General features: G+C 39.9%; 1 protein-coding gene across 5 annotated transcripts in view; it reads right to left on the minus strand.

Moving 5' to 3' along the window:
• Positions 1-27,220, minus strand: part of LOC137299495 (transcription factor 4-like) — a 143,923-nt gene that overhangs the window by 38,668 nt on the left and 78,035 nt on the right. For all 5 annotated transcript variants that reach the window (XM_067968277.1, XM_067968276.1, XM_067968275.1 and 2 more), the window contains 3 exons: positions 16,290-16,357; positions 14,891-15,026; positions 13,573-13,622 (listed from right to left, as the gene is read on the minus strand). In XM_067968277.1, coding sequence (XP_067824378.1) covers positions 13,573-13,622; positions 14,891-15,026; positions 16,290-16,357 — 254 coding nt within the window. The remainder of the gene's footprint in view (positions 1-13,572; positions 13,623-14,890; positions 15,027-16,289; positions 16,358-27,220) is intronic.

Raw genomic sequence — 27,220 nt, forward strand, 5'->3', positions numbered from 1 at the left:
CTTCTATAATTCTTTTCAAATATTAAGAAACTAGCACCAACACAGGCATGATAGGCCAAAAAGCCTCCTTCTATACTGTAATTTCTATGTGTAATGAATGCTACAACAGTAGTTTTAAAGGACATACTTCCCAACATGAAAAGGTAAAATATCAACCAGGAGGATAACGAGAAAGGCAGCTTTAAAGATAGACATTTTAAGAGTTTCTTTGAATTATTCTCAACTATTAAAAATGTACAACAATTAAATTTAAAATCAGTTATGTTCTGGCAAAGACTTTATGCTCAATACCGTAACACATCTTTTCTCCTACAGAAACAGAAGAACTGCTGTATATTTTCAGCCTTTTCTATTTACAGCATTTGTATTTTTTTCATTAAAATTTCACCATTTTCTCAAAAAAAAGGTGCAATTATATATGGTTAAATGGTATGTTTTGCTCTAGGACCTAAGTTTCAAATACAGTCCTAACTGATCAGATGAAAGTCTCTTCTGCTCCTAATTTGGAACCAAATTGACACTCATTCAGAAAAGCCATTGATTTTCTGGTGTGGGAAATGGAATATGGTATAGAACATAGAACATGGTAATGGAAAATGGAGCTTATTTGAGATTGGGGCTGAGGGACACTGTTGCAGTGGAGTAGAGGGAACATTACTCTGTTTAAAGCAAGCTTTATGCTGGTTTTTAATTACCAACCCCTGTGGGTCATGTGTAGCCAGCATCTACGCTAAAATAAACCTATTAGATTTTTAAAACTAGAGGCTGGTCTGGTCTTATGGAGTCTTCCTCGGGCCAGGAAATGTGCCTGTCGGGTGACATCATGATATCATCACATATGCACACCACTATCCTCTCTGTAGCAATGCTGTGACGCAACATTGTGAGGTCAGTATGTCACACATGCGAAGTATCCAAAATGTCATGCCCAGTCAGCACTTTCACAGAATGGCAGGGCCACATAGTGCAGTCGTTTTACAGGAAGGCCAGCTGCACATTACAAAGGTAAATGCTAGAGAGCACTGTAGTTAGCTTGCTATCTCAAGACCCAGACTACAACATAAAAGTAGTTTGACTGTTACTTTGAAAAAAAAATCCGTTCCCATTCATAAAATGCCTCAATGTTGCTGGCAATAAGCATAACTAGAAGTCAAATGCAAAATCTTTCTGCACTACAATACATCTTTTCTAAATCTAAATTTTTCCATTTGCATCAGGGTAAAATGGAACAGGTTACTGAGCTGAATATGAATCTAGCAAAATTGACTTTTTTTTTATAATCTGATTAAATAGCAAGCATCAGGAAGGGAATTGAATGATGCACATCTAATAACTCAGCCATCTGCCCATTTCTGGCATCTTCCCAGCTTTAAACACAGCTGTGCAGGAGGTATGCATGCATCAGATTCTAAATAAACCTGATGAGGCTAGCAAATCTTCATCTTGCAATTCAAGAGCAAAATCTGTAAAAGGCTTCAACTAAAGGCAGTTGTTGATGTTTTTCTATAAAATCTAGCTTTTGCTTCTCAATAGAGGCATCAAACAAACTAGAGAATTAGTTATTAGAACTAGAGCATCATAACTGTTAATTTTAGAAATTGACAGAAAAATCCCATGCACATTGCTGAGAAACCCATGACTTTACTGTATAAATGGATTTCTACTGTATTTGCTCATTACGGATTCTCTCTGGTCCTAAAAGCATGCCTATCCTGTAAAAGTAGCTTTCCAAATTCCATAGATTTACACACATCCCAATCAAGTACAACAGAACAATTAATTATATAACTGTTCTGAACAAAATAAAACACCACATGCAAATTTAGAATGAAAAAAAATGTACTATGGCAGGAAAAAACTTCCACACTCCCAAGTCTTCAGCACAAAAAGCCATATGTGGATATATTAGCTTACTTTGCTAGATTCAGAACCTTCGTAGAAAAGAGCAAGACGATTCCCATGGTTATTGATCATATTTTTGAACAAGTATTGGGGCCAATCCATGCACTTTCAATTATCTGAATGTACACAGCTTTAAAGCAGCAGAAGAATTTAATTGTATTATCCATTTATCTAATCGCAGATGAAAAATATGCAACATAAGTATGTTGAATGATGCTAAAGTTAAGCACAAATTCAAAAGGAGACCTAGAGGTCTTTGTCAACTTGACATTCAACACGTCCAACCTGAAGTATAGAAAACAGTAAGTGGTACAGGAAAAGAGGATTTGGAATAGTACCTCAAAATGAAAGAGTAGGTCAAGGGGATAAATGCTCAAACTGCTAAAAGGTAAATTTAAGACCAACTCTGGGAAGTTGTTCTTTGCATAAATATTAATCAGCACACAGAATGGACTTCTGGGTATAACAGTGCAGAGCTATAGCCTGGGATTATTTAAGGAACAGTTAGGTGTCATAATTGAGGTGGGGGAAGTTGACTGTGGGGTCTTTCTAAATACATGAGCTAAGATGGGCCAAATGGCCTTCACCATCTGCATCCATGTGACCTTGTAATCAATTTTTTTGCACCTAGCATATGTCCGATGTGTCTGCAGAATACAGTGCTTACTGGCTCAAATTCTACACTTCCCCACCCCCTGCAGGACTGTCATGTTTTCCTGACCTTCTCCATAACCCTGAATGATCTGCTTCCTAGCCTATCCTCCGGATTACTTGTGAGCAATGCCAGAGGGAATCTACTATCAAGCATTAAAAAAAAAACACCACCATGTACAATAATAAAAAAAAAAATCTGTAAACTTGAATGAAAACCAGATTTTTTTATACCAGTTTTAACTGGCTTTGAAATGGCTTCTGGCCTTAAACTGCTTTTATAAAACTGGTATTTGTTCTCTTGCTTCAAGTTTAGGTCAACAATTTTGTTAACTCATAGTAAATGTCTTCACATGCGTTTTTTTTAAACCACACATATGAAGTGTTCACAAAATGGGTACGGTAGCATAGTGGTTATGTTACTGGACTAGTAATCCAGAGGCCTGGACTAATAATACAAAGTCATGAGTTCAAATCCCACCATGACAGCTGGGGAATTTAAATTGAATTAATTAAATAAAAATCTGGAATTAAAAAAACAAGTATCAGTAATGGTGGCCATGAAACTACCGGATTGTCGTAAAACGCAACTGATTCACCAATGCCCTTTAGGGAAGGAAACCTGCCGTCCTTACCCGTTCTGGTCTATATGTGACTCCAGACCCACAGCAATGTGGTTGATTTTTAACTGCCCTCTGAAATGGCCTAGCAAGCCACTCAGTTGTACAATCTTGTTTAAAAAAAAGTCACAATAAGAATAATAAAACCGGACGGACCACCCGGCATCGGACCACTAGGCACACCAAGCCCAGTCAACCCTGCAAAGTCCTCCTCACTAACATCTGGGGACTTGTGCCAAAATTGGGAGAGCTGTCCCACAGATTAGTCAAGCAACAGCCTGACATAGCCATACTCACAGAATCATACCTTTCAGCCAATGTCCCAGATTCTTCCATCACCATCCCTGGGTATGTCCTGTCCCACCAGCAGGACAGACCCACCAGAGGTGGTGGTACAGTGATATACAGTCAGGAGGGAGTGGCCCTGGGAGTCCTCAACATTGATCCTGGACCCCATGAAATCTCATGGCATCAGGTCAAACATGGGCAAGGAAACCTCCTGATTACCACCTACCACCCTCCCTCAGCTGATGAATCAGTCCTCCTCCATGTTGAGCAGCAATCGGAGGAAGCACTGAGGGTAGTAAGGGCACAGAATGTACTCTGGGTGGGGGACTTCAATGTCCATCACCAAGAGTGGCTCAGTATCACCACGACTGACCGAGCTGGCCGAGTCCTGAAGCACATAACTGCCAGATTGGGCCTGTGGCAGGCGGTGAACGAACCAACACGAGGGAAAAACTTACTTGACCTCGTCCTCACCAATCTACCTGTCGCAGATGCATCTGTGCATGACAGTATTGGTAGGAGTGACCACCCACAGTCCTCGTGGAAACCAAGGCCCGTCTTCACACCGAGGACACCATCCAACGTGTTGTGTGGAACTATCACCGTGCTAAATGGGATAGATTCAGAACAGATCCAGCAGCTCAAAACTGGGCATCCATGAGGCATCGTGTGCCATCAGCAGCAGCAGAACTGTAACCTCATGGCCCGGCATATTCCTAACTCTACCATTACCAACAAGCCAGGGGATCAACCCTGGTTCAATGAGGAGTGTAGAAGAGCATGCCAGGAGCAGCACCAGGCGTACCTAAAAATGAGGTGCCAACCTGGTGAAGCTACAACTCAGGACTACATGCATGCTGAACAACGGAAGCAACATGCTATAGACAGAGCTAAGTGATTCCACAACCAACAGATCAGATCAAAGCTCTGCAGTACTGCCACATCCAGTCGTGAATGGTGGTGGACAATTAAGCAACTAACGGGAGAAGGAGGCTCTGTAAAGATCCCCATCCTGAATGATGGCGGAGTCCAGCACGTGAGTGCAAAAGACAAGGCTGAAGCATTTGCAACCATCTTCAGCCAGAAGTGCCGAGTGGATGATCCATCTCGGCCTCCTCCCGATATCCCCACTACCACAGAAGCAAGTCTTCAGCCAATTCGATTCACTTCACGTGATATCAAGAAACGGCTAAGTGCACTGGACATAGCAAAGGCTACGAGCCCCGACAACATCCCGGCTGTAGTGCTGAAGACTTGTGCTCCAGAACTAGCTGCGCCTCTAGCCAAACTGTTCCAGTACAACACTGACATCTACCTGACAATGTGGAAAATTATCCTGTCCACAAAAAGCCGGACAAATCCAATCCGGCCAATTACCGCCCCATCAGTCTACTCTCAATCATCAGCAAAGTGATGGAAGGTGTCGTCGACAGTGCTATCAAGCGGCACTTACTCACCAATAACCTGCTCACCGATGCTCAGTTTGGGTTCTGCCAGGACCACTCGGCTCCAGACCTCATTACAGCCGTGGTCCAAACATGGACAAAAGAGCTGAATTCCAGGGGTGAGGTGAGAGTGACTGCCCTTGACATCAAGTCAGCATTTGACCGAGTGTGGCACCAAGGAGCCCTAGTAAAATTGAAGTCAATGGGAATCAGCGGGAAAAATCTCCAGTAGCTGGAGCCATACCTAGCACAAAGGAAGATGGCAGTAGTTGTTGGAGGCCAATCATCTCAGCCCCAGGACATTGCTGCAGGAGTTCCTCAGGGCAGTGTCCTAGGCCCAACCATCTTCAGCTGCTTCATCAATGACCTTCCCTGCATCACAAGGTCATAAATGGGGATGTTTGCTGATGACTGCACAGTGTTCAGTTCCATTCGCAACCCCTCAAATAATGAAGCAGTCCGTGCCTGCATGCAGCAAGACCTGGACAACATCCAGGCTTGGGCTGACAAGTGGCAAGTAATATTCGCGCCAGACAAGTGCCAGACAATGACCATCTCCAACAAGAGAGAGTCTAACCACCTCTCCTTGACATTCAACGGCCTTACCAACGCTGAATCCCCCACCATCAACATCCTGGGGGTCACCATTGACCAGAAACTTAACTGGACCAGCCATATAAATACTGTGGCTACAAGAGCAGGCCAGAGACTGGGTATTCTGTGGCGAGTGACTCACCTCCTGACTCCCCAAAGCTTTCCACCATCTACAAGGCACAAGTCAGGAGTGTGATGGAATACTCTCCACTTGCCTGGATGAATGCAGCTCCAACAACACTCAAGAAGCTCAACACCATCCAGGACAAAGCAGCCTGATTGATTGGCACCCCATCCACCACCCTAAACATTCACTCCCTTCACCACCAGCGCACTGTGGCTGCAGTGTGTACCATCCACAGGATGCACTGCAGCAACTCGCCAAGGCTTCTTCGACAGCACCTCCCAAACCCACGACCTCTACCACCTGGAAGGACAAGGGCAGCAGGCACATGGGAACACCACCACCTGCACGTTCCCCTCCAAGTCACACACCATCCCGACTTGGAAATATATCGCCGTTCCTTCATCGTCGCTGGGTCAAAATCCTGGAACTCCCTTCCTAACAGCACTGTGGGAGAACCTTCACCACATGGACTGCAGTGGTTTAAGGCGGCGGCTCACCACCACCTTCTCAAGTGTAATTAGGGATAGGCAACAAATGCTGGCCTCACCTGCGACGCCCACATCCCATGAACGAATAAAAAAAGTACTTTCCTGAAACAGAAATTCACAAGATTAAATTTAAATGCATCATGATGCGAAATTACCCAGGTGTCTACAAAATAGAGGATCATGTGTGCGTTGTGGGGACCGAAACAGCATTGTAGATGTGGAAGGACATTAATACTGAAGTGGCATGAAAGCTGTCAAACTAGCAAATTGGGCAAATGCTTATATCAGTGTAGCAGGTATTTTGAATACCGTTGCTTTCAATTATGAAAACGCTGCAGTGGAAACTGGGCTTCAAGGACTAAGTTATCTACCAAAACCTCCCTATGGAAAGAAATTGGTAGTAAATACCAGCAGCCAAATTTCTACCATGGTAGTGGAGATGCTGTCCACAAGAAAGACTTGTTTTGTGCTTTCAAAGGGTTACAGTCACCATCACTCAGCTGCCATCTAGTGAAAACTAGACACACAGATCTGGAAAAGTGTTACTAGTTTTGCCAATTATCAGTTAATGCTTTTAAAGCAAAAAACAATAAATTCAAATTCAAATGCAAAATGTTTCTCTGTTACAAAGTACCAGTTATTTGAGTATCAAAGTGCTACAGCAAGCCAAAAAAAAATCAAATCCAGCAGGAAACTAGTAAAAGCTAAAAGTGACTGGAACCAGACAGATAGATATACCAATACTAAATGACAAATGGTGACTTAGTTGGTTTTTAGTTTAGCAAAGCTGGAAAGTAACACACGTCTACTTTGCAAACAAAGGTTTCCGTTCGTACAAAACTGGTACCTGTAGTGGAGCAGCCAGTTTCATCGTGGAATAATACAGCACAGAAGGAGGCCATTCGGCCCATCATGCCTGTGCCGGCATACACCATACCAGATTTAATTAAAGGTTTTTAAACTGGGGTCCATGAGGTTATCACATTTCTGACCAAATGGAGCTGGACATTCTATACTTAGAATTCTGCATTCGAATTGTTGACTTACTAACACATTTCTCTTGCTATATCAAAATTCTTACGTCTGCATTTACTTCTTGTCTACAAGACCTTACTTCCTGTTATATAAACAGAAAATGCTGGAAATACTCAGCCAGTCAGGTAGCATCTGTAGGGAAAGAAACAGAGTTAACATTTCAGGTCGAAGACCTTTCGTCAGAACTGGAAGACGTTAAAGAGGTAACAGTTTTTAAACTAGAACAGGGCCAGGGCCAGGGAAAGTGGGGGGGTGGGGGGGTGTTGGGAAAGAAAAAACAAAAAAAGGGGAAGGTCTGTGATAGGGTGGAGGGCAGGAGTGATTAAATGACAAAAAAGGATGATGGTGCAAGGCAAGGAGGGTGGTAATGGGACAAGTTAAGAAACAAAAGATGGGTCATGGGGAGCTGTAAATGGCAACAGCAGAACCATTACCAGCAGCTGCAGTCCCACAAAAAAAAATGGGAGCAGTGGTTATTGAAATCAATGTTGAGTCCAGAAGGTTGTAAAGTGCCTAATCGAAAGATGAGGTGTTGTTCCTTGAGCTTCGGAACAGTGTAAGAGGCAGAGGACAGAGAGGTCAGAGTGGGAGTGGGACAGAGAATTGAAACGGCAAGCGACCGGAAACTCCGGGTCATGCACGCGGACTGAGCGAAGGTGTTCAGCAAAGCGATCGCCCAATCTGCGTTTGATCTCCCCAATGTAGAGGAGCCCGCATCGTGAGCAGTGAACAGAGTATACTAAATTGAAAGAAGTACAAGTAAATCGCTGTTTCACTTGGAAGGAGTGTTTGGGGCTCTGGACAGTGGGAAGGGAGGAGGTGAAAGGGCAAGTGTTGCATCTCCTGCACTCGCATGGGAAGGTGCCATGGGAAGGAGAGCGGGTGTTAGGGTTGATGGAAGAGTGGACCAGGGTGTCGCGGAAGGCACGATCCCTTCGGAATGCCTTACTTCCTGTTGTTGTTTTTGTCTTACATGCGTCAACTGTTTCCATTATATACAAATTCCTATGTCAATATTTCTAATAGAAACTGACTATGTAAACTTGTCACGGTGTAATTACACCATCGGCGGTGCTGCAGCACCTCAGTTTTTCTCGGCTTGTAGTGCACAAATTCACCAATGTTCCAACCAACTCAACTTCTCGGCTTCCCATATTGTAGTGGCTTTTGCTATTTAACAATAAAAATATGGAAATCAAAAGTATTATATAAAAATAAGTACAGAATGTATGACTTTAAAAAGACGACTGAATGTTTGCCTGCTCTGATCCAATTATTCCCCACCCTCTAACCCCACTTTACCTGAACAGTCCAGTTGGCTTCGACTCACCATGTGCAACGCCACAGAAACAAACCCATATGAATAAAAACATTTTCTATAGTGACAGCATTGCTTTTCAGAACAAGAGGTCCGTGAAAACGAGTCAATATTTGCAGGGGGAGCTCAAGCAGAAAAGTTTGAAAACGACAGGGTTAAGTAATGTGAGCTAGGCTGTAGATTCCTAATAAACAAGGTAAACAACGACATACTGATGTAAACTTTCAGCGCTTTTCACTCTGATTCCCAAACCGCACTCAACTACACCCAGAGATGATATTTCAAGCTAACATATCAGAAATGTGACACTACTTTTAACACAAAAAGCCACAGAGTGTTGATAAATGCTTCATGTATATGAAGCACCATTGTGCTTCAGCTTTGCATGTCATGTTAATGTACTCACCAGGGACTGATAATGAAAGATAATCTTGCTTCTATCCTACTCGACTATGTCACTAGAGAACTGCATAAAACAATACTTGAACTGTAACTGCACGTCAGTCCACCTTAATTGTCATTTCATCCAGTTATAATGTAAACACCCAGTTGGGTTCTTACAAGAGACTCATAGGGAAAAATAGAAACATGGTCCCCAAAGGCATCAGTGTCGCCACACGGCTGCCGTAAATAATGTACTCATTAAATGCTGGATCAGTTGAAGTGGAACTTCTAGTGCTAAGAAGTTTAGATTGGAAGAATAAACATATGATTTACAGATGGGTTTTTACTTGTTAATTGCAAAAAACAAATTCTTATGAGTGGAAACTAATTTATTCTCATTAGTATCCTAAGAAGAATTTCATGTCCATTTTCCAGGTTAAACACCTACAGCTTAGGTGTGAACCACACAATCAGCAGTACTCTGCTTCAAGAACAGCCCTGATTATACATTTATTTTTTCTTTATGAACACTAAATGCAACTAATATTACAAGTTTAAAAGAAGCCCACAATAAGAATTCTGTTCTGACCCCTTTAGTGGGAAATGCATACATAGTTCTAAATACTCCAAGTTACTACTAAGCTGAACTTTAATGTTCAGAAATCTGAAATCCTAAACCTTTGCATATCTGCTTGTAATACTTGGTCAGTGTAGTCCACACCATTGAAGAGAACGGAGACAAGAAACATGTAGAATTGAAAGAAAATGAAGCCTTGTGCGTCGACACTTTGTAATTAAGACAGTGGCGGAAATAATGATTCACTGGTCATATGGTGAAAAGACAATCAAAATCAATGTTGCACTGACTAAAGATACACAAGACAGTGTACATCAGTCTACTGTTCTGTTGGGGTCCAACAAACTAACGACCATAAATATTTCCCTTTACAATGTTTAAGCAGGATTAACAAGTTCCTTAAACACAATGCAATCAGTAGAATGATAGAAGTATTTTTAGGAACATTTCCTAGTGCCACAGGATGTGTAAAATCAAATAGGTACAAGTAAACAGGAAATATGAAAAATAAGCCTATCAAACGTGTGCATGCATCACATCTTTTTTTGGGGCTGTGTGGAAGAAGAGGAGATGAGACCCAGTTTGGATCCACACGACCAGCTCTACTCTACTTAAAGCATGATGTGGAGATGCCGGTGATGGACTGGGGTTGACAATTGTAAACAATTTTACAACACCAAGTTATAGTCCAGCAATTTTATTTTAAATTCACAAGCTTTCGGAGATTTTCTCCTTCCTCAGGCAAATGTTTCAAGATCTTGAAACATTTGCCTGAGGAAGGAGAAAATCTCCGAAAGCTTGTGAATTTAAAATAAAATTGCTGGACTATAACTTGGTGTTGTAAAATTGTTTACAACTACTTAAAGCACAAATTGTCATGATTTCCTTCTCCCCCACCACCCAAGCTACAGCTACTGATAAAGGCTCTATTATACTGATGCAAAGGGATATCACAAAGTGAGAGACTTAATTTGTCTAGATATAACCAATACTGGGGAAACACTGCTTAACATGATAAACCAAAAATCTGTAGGTATTCTCTAAAATGTTTATGACTACTTCATTTTTCAGAGGCCCATCACTGTGGGACAGAAAGTAATGAGTCTGAAGAAAAATGTTAAGTGGCACAAGGCAAAATAAATGAAAAATGCCAGGCTGACAACAACTTCTACTTAATACACAATATGTTTCATTATCTAGCTTTGAGCATAAATTCTCTATTATTCATTCCAATTGCAGAAAAATTGCTAGCTTTCCTCTAATTTCTCAAACACAAATTGTGATACAGTAGTCTTGTTTCTGCAGGTGTTTCATTGGTATTAGTTTCAGATCACAGATGACAGAAATCAGTAAATAGCAGCATATTTTTCTTAAATAAACCTAAGAGAGCTAGATTAACATTTAGTTATCCCATAAATACTTTCAACCAGCAGCACGCACCACAAATCTGATGACAAAAGGCGATCACTTCAAAGTTGGCATACCAAATGGAAAATAATGACTACTTTCAACTAAGTAGATGAAATTAAAGCAATTATAGGTCTAGGGCCTAGACACAAGATACGCTTTCAATGTTTTAAGTGTCTTCCTTTATAGGAATATGTTCCTTTATCATCTGCAATAAAAAGTTAGGTATGCCAATTTTTAAACTCAAGTCCAGCCAAAAAGTTGAATGCTAACATATTTGAGACGACTCTATTATCATTAATCATTTTTGTTCTTCTTTTGATACTGTGCTCAGTACTCCTTGGAGCTTTTCTCTCATTCCTTCTAAACAGCAATTATTCGTTCGTACATCATCAGAGTCTTTCTTTCTTCCTACAACCATTGGTCTTTGAAAACCTAAGTTTGGTTTCACCTAATCACTATTTCCTGCTTTACTTCATCTTTTAGTCTTTTCGACATCATCTTGCTCTTCCCTACATCTGCATGGCATTGAAATCAAGCCTCATTCTTTCCCCTAACCTCAAAATTGAGGAATTCCCTACCTCCCTCAGTCTTACCTCCTTCCTACAATCTTTAGCCTTTTGAAACCAGAGTAGTCACCTGATCACTGCTCTGTCTTTTACTCTTTTTAAAATTAGGAATGTCCGTCACTACAGGCCTTGATTTTTAACCATGGCTTCACATTTAAAACAAATGTAGAACAGGTACTCTTCTTCAGACATGCTAGAAGTTATTTTAGAAAAAAAAATCGATTTTATTGTAAACTGAGTTAAGTTAATTTAAAATGTTGTAATGAGGTTTGGAGAAGCTCTTTCTTATCTGCCTATTTCCATTATCCATTATGGCTGCCTCCTCCATTACGGCAATAACCAAAATTCTAACGTACGAGATTCTGGAATTCATTTTAAAACACAGTTTTTGTTTCATTCATGGCAAGCTAGTTTAAACAATTTTACTTAGAATTCTACATGCAAAAGTAAAATTTGAGGTGGCCTAGAAACTGTAATTGTTGTACACTCCGGATATTAAATTCCCATTTTCAACACGCCCAAGGGCATGTAAACAACAGAATATCAAAAAAAAATCTTTACTTGCCACCTGGGACACATACAAATCATAATCCATTGTTGAGTCTCTGCCTCCTGAGTCAAACTGCTAATGCTGCTTTCAGCAGAAGCTAAGCTCCCAAGAGTGCACTTGAATATCCATATTTCAAGGTAGCAGAGTTTTAGAAGTGTATCTGAATAAACACACACCAACATGCACATCTTAACAGAGGCAACCATCTTTCTCAATTTGTCATGAATTCCCCATTCTCTCTCCCCCAGCAACTACCAATCAGCAAACACCCCCCAAACCAGGTACAGCACAGAACGTTACCTGGTCTCCAGTTGAACACATCTTAAAAAAGCATCCCAGACTACATCAATATGAATTTTTCCACTTTGCACAACAGCCACCTTTGTAGCTTCTGACAAAGATTGCCAACTTTTGGTACTGCAGCCATGACTATCATATAGAGATGAAACTTATTTCACATCCCTTAAGTGAAAGAATATTGTTCATGCAGTCTGCCAACAAACTATGTCTGCTTGATGATATAGTAATTACATTTAAGTACTTGGTTGTTTATTTCAGGGGGAGAAAAAGCAAAAATGCATTCAGAATAAATGGCACTGGTAGACAAACATTCAAAAAAGACTTGAATGAACTGACACATTTTGTATTCTTGGTGACCCAAGAAAATTTTGAATTCTCCAGAAATATGCAACTAAGCATCAATAGAGTGCTGCGAACCAAGCATAGTAAAGATGCTGTGCATGCTATTTTAAAACCCATATACAATTATTAATCATTACTTTGTAAACCTTTCAAATTACAGCAAGTTCCAATGAGATTTACATTAGTAAATTATATTTTTGATAATTTTTTTTATTACAGCTGCATGAACTGCTTTGGAACATTTTTCTACATTAAAAGGTGCTATATAAATGCACATTGTTGTTGTTCTATGAGTAAAAGCTTCTCTGGACAATAAAGAAGAAATTAATTAAAACAAGTGGGAAAAATATTTGAGTGATAGAAAAGACTTACTGAATTTGGTGCCTAAAATGTCTAACAATAGGCTTCTTTATCAAAAAAGTTACAGTAGATCACAGGCTAAAACAGAGATGACAGTTTTAGTCAAATATTATGCAGTAGTATTTTCCTAACCTCCAGTTTCAAATCAAAGGATTCTGCTTTCACCATAGCTTCTGGTAAGGCATTCCATATCCTAACTACTCCAGGAACATGGCCTGAAAACATTGCCTTCTGTATTAACTCCAAGCTGTAAATGTAGGTATGAAAGTTTCCCTTCCTGATCATAATTATTCAAGCCCAAATTTTGTTTCCTAATCTCAAAGTACTGTACCCCCAAAGCACTAGCATCTGAAAGTTGAAGACTTGCTACAATTTTTTTTCTTATAATGACTGTATGTCTATTCAACCCAGCATTAGATTTAGGAATGCACAGTCACAAATAGAACACAATTTTATTTAAACCATAGCTGAAGTGCACTTAGCATTAACAAACAGTTAAGATGTCACGGTCAATGGCATATGGAAACCTCTCGTGCTTGTGAATTAGCCAAGATACTTTCGGCTAACTATTTTAATAAAGAATTATAAAAAGTTATCAAGAAACAAAATGCTTACCGACGATGGAAGGCCAGGAGGTACCTTTCGTACTTTCTTGGGCTGGGATTCTACAAGAGAAAATATGTATTAACATCCAAAATTATAAAGCAAATTCAATAAAATGAAAGTTTTGAATAGAATGAAAATGAATCATTCTTCATGCCATGCATGGAATTACGATGAGTGAGAGATGGAGAGCAAGAGACAGAGGGCAAGTGATGTCCATGGAGCATTAATCAGTTGCCCCAGGAGAGGAGGGAGAAAAATTGATGTGCAATCATAAAGTAACTGTATCAACTGTTTATTTAAAAAAAACATTAGGATCTCCATTTTTAATCCTCAAGATTTGAAACTATACTTAAAAATAAAGTTAAAAGAAACACATTATATAAAGAATAACAGATCCCTAGGAGTGATTATAAGCACAATCTGATCAAAGGGCTCAGGTGACAAACCACAAGTGCAAAGTTTCAGTTCATAATTATCTGAAACGTACTATTATTTCCATGTATCAATTATTATTCATGATTACATATTGCGGAGTTGAGAGGGTGGTTTTATTTAGTCTTTTGCTGCCAGCTTAGATCATGGCAGACACCAATGGTCTGTGCATGAATTACATAGAATGCACAAAGTCTATGGATTGTGATATAATCATTGCAAGCGTAATATTTTCCAGCAATTAGCAGTGGGTTAGCAATTAGCAACCATTTTGCTATAAGCTTTATGATGCCACTGATGAGATGGCACTTTTGATGCTTGTTCCATAGAGTAACAAAACTGTGTATTGCATTAATGCATAGGGCACCAACGATGAGATAACTTGATTGGTGTTTACACCACAGGGCAGCTGATGAGATAAATCAGTGAGCATCTCTAACACCTGACACCATTTTGACAACCTCCAAAATCTGACCTGGTCACTGAGATTGAGATAGATAAATAAGGAAAGTCAGATAAAAAGGGAAGAGAAACTTAAATAGAATAAAGAAAAGGCAGAGTTACAGGTGAAATGAATGGAAGACAGAAAGATGTATAAAGCAGAGATAGCTACAGAACACCTTTTAATTTTTTTTTGTCCTGACCAAAGCCACAGGAGATCTACCAGTGCATTTAGAAATGTTAAAACATTTTGACGCTAATTGCAGAGTAATGACAAACCACAATCCAGAAAATTTGCAGTTTTTCTCATTAAAATATCAACTATTTATTTAAAAAAAACAAAACCAAGGGTGGAAGGGAAATTTAAAAATCTAATGAGAATTACCCAAATGATTAGGTAATAACACCAAGGACACTGTATACTATGCATTAAGCAACACTTTGTGGATGTTACCTAGATTACTTGGTTCTTGCACTGATCGTCTCCGAGGATTGCTGGCATAGGGGTAATACTGTGAGCCTGGTTTGACTCCAGTTGGCGACATTGCTCCCGAATTGGCCATTCCCATTTCAGAGCTCAGAAAACTTCCCTGCATCAGAAAATAAAAGTGTTTACAATTAGTCTGAGCATCTCGATTTACTGCAGCACACGTAGAGCAGAAAAAAAGTGTAATATTTTAAAATAGTTGCATTGGAGTTGATATAGCTGCTAAATTTAACCATTTTAAAGTGAACATCTATAATACAGCACAACAGATTGATCACATTCCTCTTTTTTCATATATTTTTAAAGGTTATGACAAAATTGACTCGAAAACAGTGCGTCTCAGTTGAACTGGATGCACAAAAAGGTAACTGGGCTTTCTTCCTGTATTGTGTTGTGCCTAATTTAATTGGAATGAAAGAAAGCTCATGCTGGCCATTTGATGCATGCTGGACAAAAATATTTCAATTTCCGCTGTAACAATGGCTGCAATTAACATTAGAGTGGGTGACAGATGTGTTAAAACTTAATCCCACTGACATCATGTGCACATAATATTCAAAAGAAATAACCAAATTACAACTGTTAAAATTCTGCACATTCTGAGCTTGATATTGCAGATGAATCCAGGCATCAACTGTCAATTTAACAGCTATCAGTTTAACAACTATTTGTACTGTATCATTATAGCTTTGAATGTGAAATGAAATGGCATTTAAAAATTCAATGCTCTTCTGGCTTCTCAAATCAAATATTTAAACTGGTTTCTAACGACAGACAGCAATGTGGAAAAACATAAGGACAGGTAAATTAAGGCAATAATTAAGAAGAAGCTGAAGATATGTAACTTGCAATTTATCATTGACAAAAAAAAATGCACTACAGATTGAAAATTGTTGGTCCACATTATCCTTCCCACAGTGCTGTCTATAGAAACTATCCATACAAAATCACCAATCCAATGCAATGTTTATCATAGAAAAAAATACACACAAACACACCTCAACTCATAAGCTAGGTAACAATTGGGCAGGTTAATTGATTGGCACAAAATGTAATTTCAGCATACTTACACCAGTAATTTTTAATATATGTCACAGCTACTCAAGCTAGCGTTTTTTTTTCTTTTTGTAACAATTACTAACATCTATATTTAACCACAAAATATTTAGCATTATATTTTACCATTAATTTGAACACAGTTAAGTTAACCATTTACATCCATATCAAATCTACTTTAAATTGGTAATATTGTGCAAATTTAAAACATGGCCGTTTTAGAGGAGAATAAACTACTTCATCTGCAAATGTTACAAGAACAACTTTGGCTGAATAGATAAAACATAAATTGTACACGCAGTCCACTTACCTGATTTAAACCTGGTATGGCTGATTCTCTTCCAAATGGTGGAAAAGGAACTCTCTCAGCAGTTTTGACTATAGAAAAAAAAGTGACACTCAAGTACCCATTAGGTCATAAAATACTACAGTAGTGACATTTTCCACTTTTGCTCATCAGCACACGCCAGGAACATATATAGGGAAATTGCACACCCATCCCCATGATCACAAGCTAATAGTGTGCAATTTCCCCAATACGTGCCTGCAGGAAATCTCTCCTTACATACAGAAGCTGTGCAAATTGAGCATTTCACGTGATGTCCTTTATGCCAAGCTGAAACCTTGTATGCAAAACTGAAAAGTTTCACCATTACCAATTTCAACATGCTCAATCCACAGTAACAATCTTCAGAACTCAGCCTAGATTTTCTCAAGGAGAGTATATGAGCAAATATCCAGGTTAAGATGCATTTACATAATTACCTTTTAGAAACCATATCCAATTTTAATACCAGGGAACATATTTTTTGATTTCAGAGGATAGTTCCATTTCAATGCAAAAGTGGTAGCACAATTCTGGAGCTCAGCTGGTTTGAGACTTCCTCAGGTAAACCAGCTCAAAGCACTTGGGCTTGACACCGTGCAGAATCCAACTCCAGAACAGTGCGAAGTCTAGTTTAAAAGTGTTCAGGCAGCCTGCTGATTCATTTGGGCATTTTACAATCTTAAGCAGAGCCTTTAATGTTTTGGGAACGTGGATGATCCCACCTGCACTTCAAAGCATTAAAAAAAACTGACCTCAGGAAGTGGAATTTTTATGTATGCATGTACAGAGCTCAGTCCTGGCAGCAAGGCTACAATTCACACCCAGGCAAAGTAACAAGACATCATACAGCACCTCACAAACCGCAGTGATTAGTCTCAGATTTGTACTGCAATATAACTATAGTTTAAGATTAATTGCCACATTGCTAGCATTCCCATAAAAAAGTTTCTTTAACAGTTAAAAGGCCCTCCTGACAGAGAATGCATTTTTGTTACTCTAAGCGAATAGACACGTGAGCTACAAAGCAAAAATGGAACCGTCTGCTGTCCCAAAGAGGTAAAATGTTTTTTTAAAATAAAAAAATTAGCTTCAAGGAGGTAACAGATATCACCTACAGTTGTATTATTAGGCAATTAATGCCCTTAAGTGACAGGAGTAACCCAAATGTTCAATATTACAAGAACTTGAAGTTTTCTACTAAGTATTCACATTACACAGGAATGCACTTCTGGTTGCATCTAGCACAAACTGTTAAATGGATCAAAATATCATATTACAAATTATACTGACTATATTTGCCATCACTGTATAATGCTTATAAAAATTTGCATAATTCAACCTTTACATTCGCGTGAGCACAGTTTCTATAATGCATTTTAAGTTTAGCTGAGATCTGAAAACTAGCAACCAAGGGGAGCCAGAGAGCTAATTGCTCCCAGTTCAAGATCAATAGCTCCTATAATCCCATTTTGATTAACTAAATTTAGCCCCTACTCAAACCAGGCATTAAAGGCACTGTAATGCATATTTAATGCCTGCAAACACTTTCACTGTTATCCTGCTCCCAGTTCAGTTGGTAGAGCTGTCGCCTTTAGGTCAGAAAGTGTAGATTCAAGTCCCATTCAGGGCTTGAACACATAATCTATGTCAACACTTCAGTGCAGTATTAAGAGTGCTGCATTGTCAGAGGTGCCATCATTCAGATGAGACGTTAAACTGAGATCCCATCTGCCCATTTCAGGTGGGGATTAAAGATCCCATTACATTATTCAAAGCACAGTTCTCTTGGTTCTGACCAATATTTCTCCCTTAAACAGCACCACTAAAATAACAGATTAACTGATCATTCACCTCTGCTGCTTGTAGGACCTACTGGCAAAGGGTGGTGCTCTGTTTGCCTATGTAAAAGAAAGACTTGCATTTATATAGAGTCTTTCTCGACCTCTGGATGTCCCAAAGCACTGTACATCCAATGAAGTACTTTTGAAACGTAGTCACTGCTGTAAGGTAGGAAACATGGCAGCCAATTTGTACACAGCAAACTCCCACAAACAGCAATGCGACAATGATCAGATAGTCCGTTTTTTTAGTGATAGTGGTTGAGGGATAAATATTGGTCAGGACACTGGGAAAAACTCTCCTGTTCTTCAAAATGATGCCATGGGATCTTTTATGTCCACCTGAAAGGGCAGACGGGGCCTCAATTAAAAATCTCATCCTAAAGATGCCGCCTCCAACAGTGCAGCACTCCCTCAGCCTAGATTTTGTGTTCAAGTCTCTGGAGTGGGACTTGAACCCAAAGTCTTCTGACTCAGAGGAGAGAGTGCTACTCCTGAGCCACGGCTAGAGTCAGTACATTTCAAAAGTAATGCACTGTGTGAAATGGCTTGCGATGTTTTAACAACATAATTAGGCACTACATAAATGCAAAATATTCCTTTACTTTCTGGTAATAGCTGTAAGCTGAAGAATTCAGCTAAGTGCGTGTTCCACTAAGTTTTCAAGTTTTAGGGCTAAGCTAGTAATGGTCATTTTGATTGCATTTTTGCACTGAAATGGTCATTCATTGTATTTGTCTTGTGCAAAAAATGGCCCCTCACTGCTGAGTAACATTATCTGGGTATCAGCACAGAATCATTACAGCATTAACACCAACATTTTTTTTTGAATACCTCCAATAACACATTAAATGAAAAGAACAATTTTATCAGCATCTTTGGATTAAAGATTCAACAAAATATTAAAAATAATGTTTGTGGGAGAAAGAGGAATCTGGATTTGGAGATATACGCACACATACATTTTATACATTAAAATACATACAACGGGAACTATTTGAAGAGTTTGGGCCATCAAGAGGATGTGACAAGATGCAAGGTCTTTCCACTATTTTTAAATCACAGCTATTGTGAAATTGTCATTTACAGCTTCCTGTTGGATATTTTCAAAAAAAGTTTAATTTACAGCAGTCTATAGAAGGTGAAGCATTATGGTGCAAAATGTTGGAGCACCAGTTATCCTACTCCTGTGACAGCAGGAGTAGGATAACTTCAAATAAACTGCTGAGCACCCAATCTTCAAAATCTCAAAAGGTGCTACAGTGAGATACTGGGCCAGATGGACAGTTGTCTCTTGGCCACTTTTAATGCTGTACAGCACTGGCAGAGGTATGGAAGAAGGGGGCCATCTGCAGGTGACGAACAGCCCATGAAAAGACAAAGGGACGCTATAACCTTCCGCACTATATACGCACACCTTCCCAGAGATGGCAAGTACAAAAACAGCACACAAAGGAAACAAAAGCAAAATACTGCGGATGCTGGAAATCTGAATTAAAAACAGAAAATGCTGGCAACACTCACACAAAGGAAACATAAAACTTCTACATTAAGCAGCCACACCCAATTAAAATGAGTCATTAAGATGAAGCAGGTTTTTCAGTGGAAGCAATTTTTATGACATCAGATCACCTGCCACAACCTATAGACTTGCTATAATGCCAATAACAAAGGGAGTGGTGAGTGTATGTAATTATTAGTTTACTTAGCAACAGATTCACTAACATGTTAGTCCAAACGTTGTAATTAAAGAGAGACAAAATGTTTATGTAGAAATAGTGAAACAAACTGGTTCCTGGATAGAAAAACACCCCGCTTCACTCATTACAAGTTTCAAAATAATTCTAGTAATTATAATTCTCTTCAAAAGTGAATGCATCACTCCGAAGATTACCAAACTGGGTAGCAATGTTACTATTTCAAAGCTTTAAAACGTATGAAACATGGCTTTTATACCAGAAGTCTGGTTATTATAGCCATTTTAAAAAGTTTACATCAGTGTAGTGATGTAACCCTGAGCATGAAGACAATTGTTACACATTTTAATGACGAGCTTGACACAGTGTAGCATTAAAGTAGCTTACATTAAAAACCTACACAACCAATTCTAATTCATACATTAATAACACTAGAAGACCTCAAATTTTGTTTACCATTTCAGTCAAGAAAATATCCAACCTTTATCACATAGTTGTCACTGGCTCTGATTCACAATTAGTAATCTTGTGATACAGCATTTTTTTAAATATAAATACCTATATAACCATAAAGAGTCTCAAACAGCCGGGAGGAAGGGGATACGTTTCTGTCACTCCACCATTTTTACTAACCTATCTTCAGGTACAGGAAGGCTGCCCACCCTAGAGCAGCTGGGGCCCAATTTAAACTGCAACGTCATCGGGGCGCATAAGCGATTTTAACCGTGGGGCCGAATACGGCCTGCATAGTCTCCAGCTCGCCTGCAAGAGCTGGCGGCAGCACCCATACAGGCCCGGGTAGGGCCTTCTTTATTAAATAAAATTAAGAAAAAAAGGTTCCCTGGTATACTCTCTTGGCCCACAAGGATGCCTTGGGTCTCCCCTGGCTCCCCAAATCATGGACTTGTCGGGGACCGTTTCCATGCGCCTCTGGTGGTGGCTTGACCCTGCACCAGTTTTGACTCCTGCCCGCTGCCGGTGACACATTCCTGCCGGCTTTAAGCAGGAGTCAAGAGTCGAGGCATGTAAATTAAAGTTAAAATTTCTTGGGCCTCACTCCGGGGGACCGGACGGTTCGCTGCCCACTACGGTTCACACCCCCGATTCCCACCCAGGGTTAAAATTGGCCATTAGGTTGCATCGTTTGCAGGTTTCATCAACGGCATCCTACACTTAAACACAAATACAGAATCAGGTAGCCAATTATAATTCTTTATAAATCACTTCTTTTTGTTACTCAATTCCACAGACTGTCTAGTTTATCTATTTCACCTTAAAGCAGTTTCATTCTCTCCCTCTCCCGATGGAAAAAAATTTATTTGCCGGATCTCAGGGCTGCCATTTTGGAAACCTGTCTCCAAAAAGGCTACCTTATTGTGGCATTTAGGACTGCATTATAGCCCACAGAAACAAAAAAAAAGCATGAAACCAGAAAAGGCTGTTTGTCCCATCAAGACTTCCCTCAGATTATCTAAAATCCATCATGCACTCTACCTAATCTAAACACCCAAGGAAAAGTTTCACAAAGTTTCTCCATGTTCTTCTCTGTAATTAACCTTCAGAATACCCATCAAATCATAAGATTCTTCAAATCCAAGACCCGTTATCTTCCTTTACATGACATTTTCAAGTTACTCACAGGTTAGAAACCATGTTCCACACTCTTGAGAAACTCTACTGGCACTTACCCGCAACTTTATCCCTAAACAAGTGTTCATTCAGTTATTACTTAAAAAGAGAGAGCAAATTAATGCATTTAAACTTCTGTTTGGGTGGGTTTCAAAATATAGTGGGAAAAAATTCCTTCTAATCTCAAATTAATATCCTCTAGTCCTGCAATTATAATCCAAGTAAAATTATTGTTCATTCTCAGGATGTGGACATCACTGGCAAGGCCAGCATTTATTGCCCACCCCTAGTTGCCCAGAGAGATTTTGATATGACTGAGTGCCTTGCTAGGTCACTTCAGAGGGCAGTTAAGAGTCAACCATGTGGGAATGGACTCACATATAGGCCAGCCCAGGTAAAGATGTCAGGTATCCTACCCTAAAGAATATTAGTGGACCAGTAGGGTTTTTACGACCATCAACAGCTTCATGTTCACTTATACCTGATACCAGCTTTTTATAAAAACTGAAATCAAATTCTCAAACTTCCATGGTGAGATTTGAACTCATGTTCACTGGATCATTAGTCCAGGCCTCTGGATTACTAATCTAGTAACATAACCACTAAGCTACCGCACCCCTACAGCCTGCTTGCTACTACATCATCTTTCTGAGCATTTTGAAGACCTGGATCATGTTTTCTTATTGATTTTTTTCCCCTAATGAAAACAAGTGCAGCTCTAGAAGTTTTGTTCTCAACTTTTCAATCTCCAAACACATCAATGTCCTTTTAAATGTTACACTATAAATGAAGCTTTTTAGTAATGAAAAAGGCCTTGTTTAAGCTAAAATTAAGGACTATAGCTCCTCTGAGTTTGAAACACAACAGATAACCATTTTCATGAGGTAGAGTTATAATGGAGTTTTCTACACAAGTCACTAACACCAAGACATAAGGAATAAAATATTTCTTCACTGCAGCCAATTCAAATCAATTTCAGTTAACAAGATCTGAACAAGATTTTAATTCCTCAAAAAGTAAAAAAGGCAACTGTTTTCTTGGATATATTGTGCAGATTTACCAATTCTTTTCTATTTTTGTTTGAAATTTTTAAACTGCAAAATTAAAATATTGTCTATTATAATGAAGAAATAGCAGACCAGGAATAAATATTAAAAATAAAACATAATAATGCATTTCAAGTCTATAATAAAAAGTGTTGATTTGACATCATGAATGACTTGAGCTTCCTATAGCAATTTCTTTCTTGGCATATTTAGCTTATCCTTTTCTCTCCCCTTCCAACACCAGTGGGTGTGTCACTGAGAATAAGAATAGCTGCCACTTCTGTACCACATGATTAGACCAGAATTAATACAAGGAATCATTTTATTGGGTATCACAGGAGGAGCTATGGCTTCTGCATGAAGTTATGTAGCACAATACTTGGACTGGGTTAAAAACAGAAAATGCTGGAGAAGCTCAACAAGTCAAGCAGCGTCTGTGGAGAAAGAAACAGAGTTAACGTTTCAGGTCGAAGACCTTTCGTCAGAACTGGAAGATGTTAAAGAGTTAAAAGTTTTTCAGTACAGAGCCAGAGGAAGTGGGGGGGGGGGGGGTGGTGGAGGAGAAAGAGAGGAAAGAACAAAAGGGAAGGTCTGTGATGGGTAGAGGACACAAGTAATTAAATGAGAAAAAGGGATGATGGTGCAAGGCAAGGAAGGTGATAATGGGACAGGTTAAGAAACAAAAGATTGATCAGGACTAGCTGTAAATGGCAACAGCAGAACCATTACCAGCACTAGCTGACTGAAAAAAAAATGGGAGCAGTGGTTATGGTCTGAAGTTATTGAAATCAATGTTGAGTCTGGAAGGTTGTAAAGTGCCTAAATGAAAGATGAGGTGCTGTTCCTTGAGCTTACGTTGAGCTTCATTGAAACAGTGTAAGAAGCAGAGGACAGGGAGGTCAGAGTGGGAGTGGGAAGGGGAATTAAAATGGCAGGTCAGGGTCACGCTTGCGGGCAGAGTGGAGGTGTTCAGTAAAGCGATCACCCAGTCTGCGTTTGGTCTCCCCAGTGTAGAAGGGACCACATTGTATGCAGCGGATCCAGTATACTAAATTGAAAGAAGGACAAGTAAACCGCTGTTTCACCTGGAAGGAATGTTTGGGGCCCTGGACGGTGGGAAGGGAGGTGGTGAAGGGCCAGGTGTTGCATCGCTTGCGCTTGCACAGAAAGGTGCTGTGGGGAGGAGAGCGGATGGTGGAAGAGTGGACTAAGGAGTCGCGGAGGGAGCGGTCCCTGTGGAATGCTAAAAGGGCAGGGGAAGATGTGTTAGGTGGCGGGATCGTGCTGGAGGTGGAGGAAATGGCGGAAGATGATACGTTGAATGTGGAGGCTGGTGGGTGGAAGATGAGGACAAGAAGGACCCTATCATGGTTCTGGGAGAGAAGTAAAGGGGTGAGGGCAGAAGTGCAGGAAATAGGACGGACATGGTCGAGGGCCCTGTCAACTACAGTGGAGGGGAATCCTCAGTTGAGGAAAAAGGAAGACATATCAGAAGCACTGGTGTGGAAGGTGGTATCGTTAGAACAGATGCGACGGAGACAGAGAAACTGGGAGAAGGGAAGAGAGTCCTAACAGGAAGCGGGGTGGGAGGAAGTGTAATCAAGGTAGCTGTGGGAGTCGGTGGGCTTGCAATAGATATTGGTTGACAGCCTATCCCCAGAAATGGAGATAGAAAATAGAGAACTTTGACATACAACAGAATACCCAGTCCATCAAAAGATAGACTTCTCAGGCTTCACATTTTAAGCAAATAAGCTACTCAACACAAATATTCCGGATACACAATTCAGAATTTTCTGCCCATTAGAATGAATGCAGATACCTACAGACTTTTGCCCTTTTTTTAAAAAAAAGCCTTCACAAATTACAGAATATACCCTTTACTACAATTTATACCCATGATGATAATTCACAGCTATAGATCAGTTTTGTCTCCAGTGAACTTCTGATTTGCTTTTCCTATCCACCAGTTCACATTGGTATGTTTTGATGCATTGATGGCAATGTAACATTGCTCACAAAGTAATTTGGTCACAAATTGCAGACAATGCTCAAAATTTTTTTTTTTTTTTTAAAAGTTAAACAAAAAAAATGCATCTGGCCAATAGCATAAAACCTTCCCCACCTTTAATGCTTGCATTTCAACAAAATTCTCTTTAACATACTACAGGTAAAGTCCCCAAACAATAAATAAACCACTAGGGGTGATGGTCCCTTATTAGCAGAGGCATAGAATATACGAGCAGGGAGCTTATGCTGGAACTGTATAAAACACTGGTTAGGCCACAGTTTGAAACATAGAAAATAGAAGCAGGAGTAGGCCATTCGGCCCTTCGAACCTACTCCACCATTCAATATAATCATGGCTGATCCTTTATCTCAATACCATATTCTCGCTCTCTCCCTAGATCCCTTGATGCCTTTTGTATCTAGAAATCTATCTAGCTCCTTCTTAAATATATTCAGTGACTTGACTTGGCCTCCACTGCCTTCTGTGGAAGAGAATTCCACAGGTTCACCACTCCTCATCTCAGTCCTAAATGTCCTACCCGGTATCCCGAGACTGTGACCCCTCGTTCTGGACCCCCCCAGCCAGGGGAAACATCCTCCCTGCATCCAGTCTGTCTAGCCCGGTCAGAATTTTATATGTTTCAATAAGATCCCCTCTCATTCTTCTAAGCTCTAGTGAATACAGGCCTAGTCGACCCAATCTCTCCTCATACGATAGTCTTGCCATCCCAGGAATCAGTCTGGTGAACCTTCGCTGCACTCCCTCTATGGCAAGTATATCCTTTCTTAGTGTACAGTTCTGGTCACCGCATTACAGGAAGGATGTAATTGCACTAGAGAGGGCACAAAGGAGATTTATGAGGATGTTGCCGGGACTGGAGAATTTTATCTATGGAGATAGAAAATAGAGAACTTTGACATACAACAGAATACCCAGTCCATCAAAAGATAGACTTCTCAGGCTTCAACATAAGCAAATAAGCTACTCAACACAAATATTCCGGATACACAATTCAGAATTGGACAGGCTGGGGTGGTTCTCTTTGTCAGAGGAAGCTGAGGGGTGATTTAAATTGAGGTGTACAAAATTATGAGGGGCCGAGATAGAGTGGATAGGAAGGACCTATTTCCCTTAGCAGAGGGGTCAATAACCAGGGGGCACGGATTTAAAGTGATTGATAGAAGGATTATAGGGGAACTGAGGAAAGTTTTTTTCACCCAGAGGGTGGTAGGGGTTTGGAACTCACTGCCTGAAAGGGTGGTAGAGACAGAAACCCTCAACTCATTTAAAAAGTACTTGGATGTGCGCCTGAAGTGCCGTGACCTACAAGGCTACGGGCCAAGTGCTGGAAAGTGGGATTAGGCTGGGTGGCTCATTATTGGCTGGCGCGGACACGATGGGCCGAATGGCCTCCTTCAGTGCCGTAAATTTTTTATGATTCAGTCAAAATTTCGTGAACAATTTTTAAGCACCTACTACTTAGCAACCATCAGCTTTTCATTAACCATAAGCAAGCCAACTCGTACAAGCAAGTCAATTTAAAAGCAACAATATTTATAATTATATCCAAGTTCTATGTAACAGGTGCATAACATGATTTAAGATGGCAATACCAATTTTAAAATCCTAAGCAATCAGCCTATCTATATGAGAGTTCTGAACAAAGGAAGTGTATGGAAATTAACAAGATAGTCATGATCCAAAACTATTTTGGGGATTTCTCTGCTGCGTTTCTACAGGGGAATACCCAATACATTAGAAAAACCCAAAGAAATATAAAAACCCTTACATATGTGCAATAACGTACTACCTCCCAATAAATAATGCTACATGCTTGCATACCTTGAGTAATTCTCATTGAAATTTAAAAATTATTTTTAATCTGTTACTGCCCTCAAGAATGAAACCCAGTTCCAACAGATCTATCCACGACAAAGGCATGAGCCAAAGAACCAGTTTCCTTTTCAGTTAGCGTTGAAAGCTGGACATGCCAGATCAGAAACCAAGTTACACTCTGGGTGGGTTCTCAGGCTCAGCTGATTGCTGAGGCTGCACTGAAGTCACTAGCCTGGAGGTTATAGCTTCGGGGTGGGGCGGGGAGACAGAGAGAAGGGGAAGAAAAAGAAGAGAGGGAGTGTGGTTCAAACGATGGGAATGCAGAGCTGATTCGAGTATCTATGGCAGTGTGATGGATTATTTATTGGATTCTTTCTTGCTGGTCACAGCACACGTGGGTTAAGATTAGGTACCATCACTTGATTCATCAAGCTGCAGAAAACATACATTACTGTCTGGTATGTTAAATATGCTAATATGTTAAGTGCAGAGTCTTAGCGCTGTTATGTCCAAATCAACATTCTTAATAGTTGAAATACAAGCAGAAAATGCTGGCAATAAACAGGTCAGTCAACATCTTTAAAAAGAAAAAAGATATTTTGGGTGCATACCCTTCAAAAGAACTGAAGACTTACGATAAACAGGTGTACAGGTACGGTTGGGAGAGAAAAATTGGCTGTAAAACACTTTGGAATGTTCTGAGATCTTGAAAAGGTGCTAAATAAATGCAAGTTCTTTCTTTAACATCCTGGTCCCAGCTTTGTGGCCTAGAATGCCTGACGTGGATTACTAGACCAGGCCCTGCTTCAGAAGAATTCTACGATACACCATGGGACCTGAACAGTGGTTTCCAAAT

The sequence above is a fragment of the Heptranchias perlo genome, chromosome 29 (assembly GCF_035084215.1).
Source record: "Heptranchias perlo isolate sHepPer1 chromosome 29, sHepPer1.hap1, whole genome shotgun sequence".
NCBI lineage: Eukaryota > Metazoa > Chordata > Chondrichthyes > Hexanchiformes > Hexanchidae > Heptranchias > Heptranchias perlo.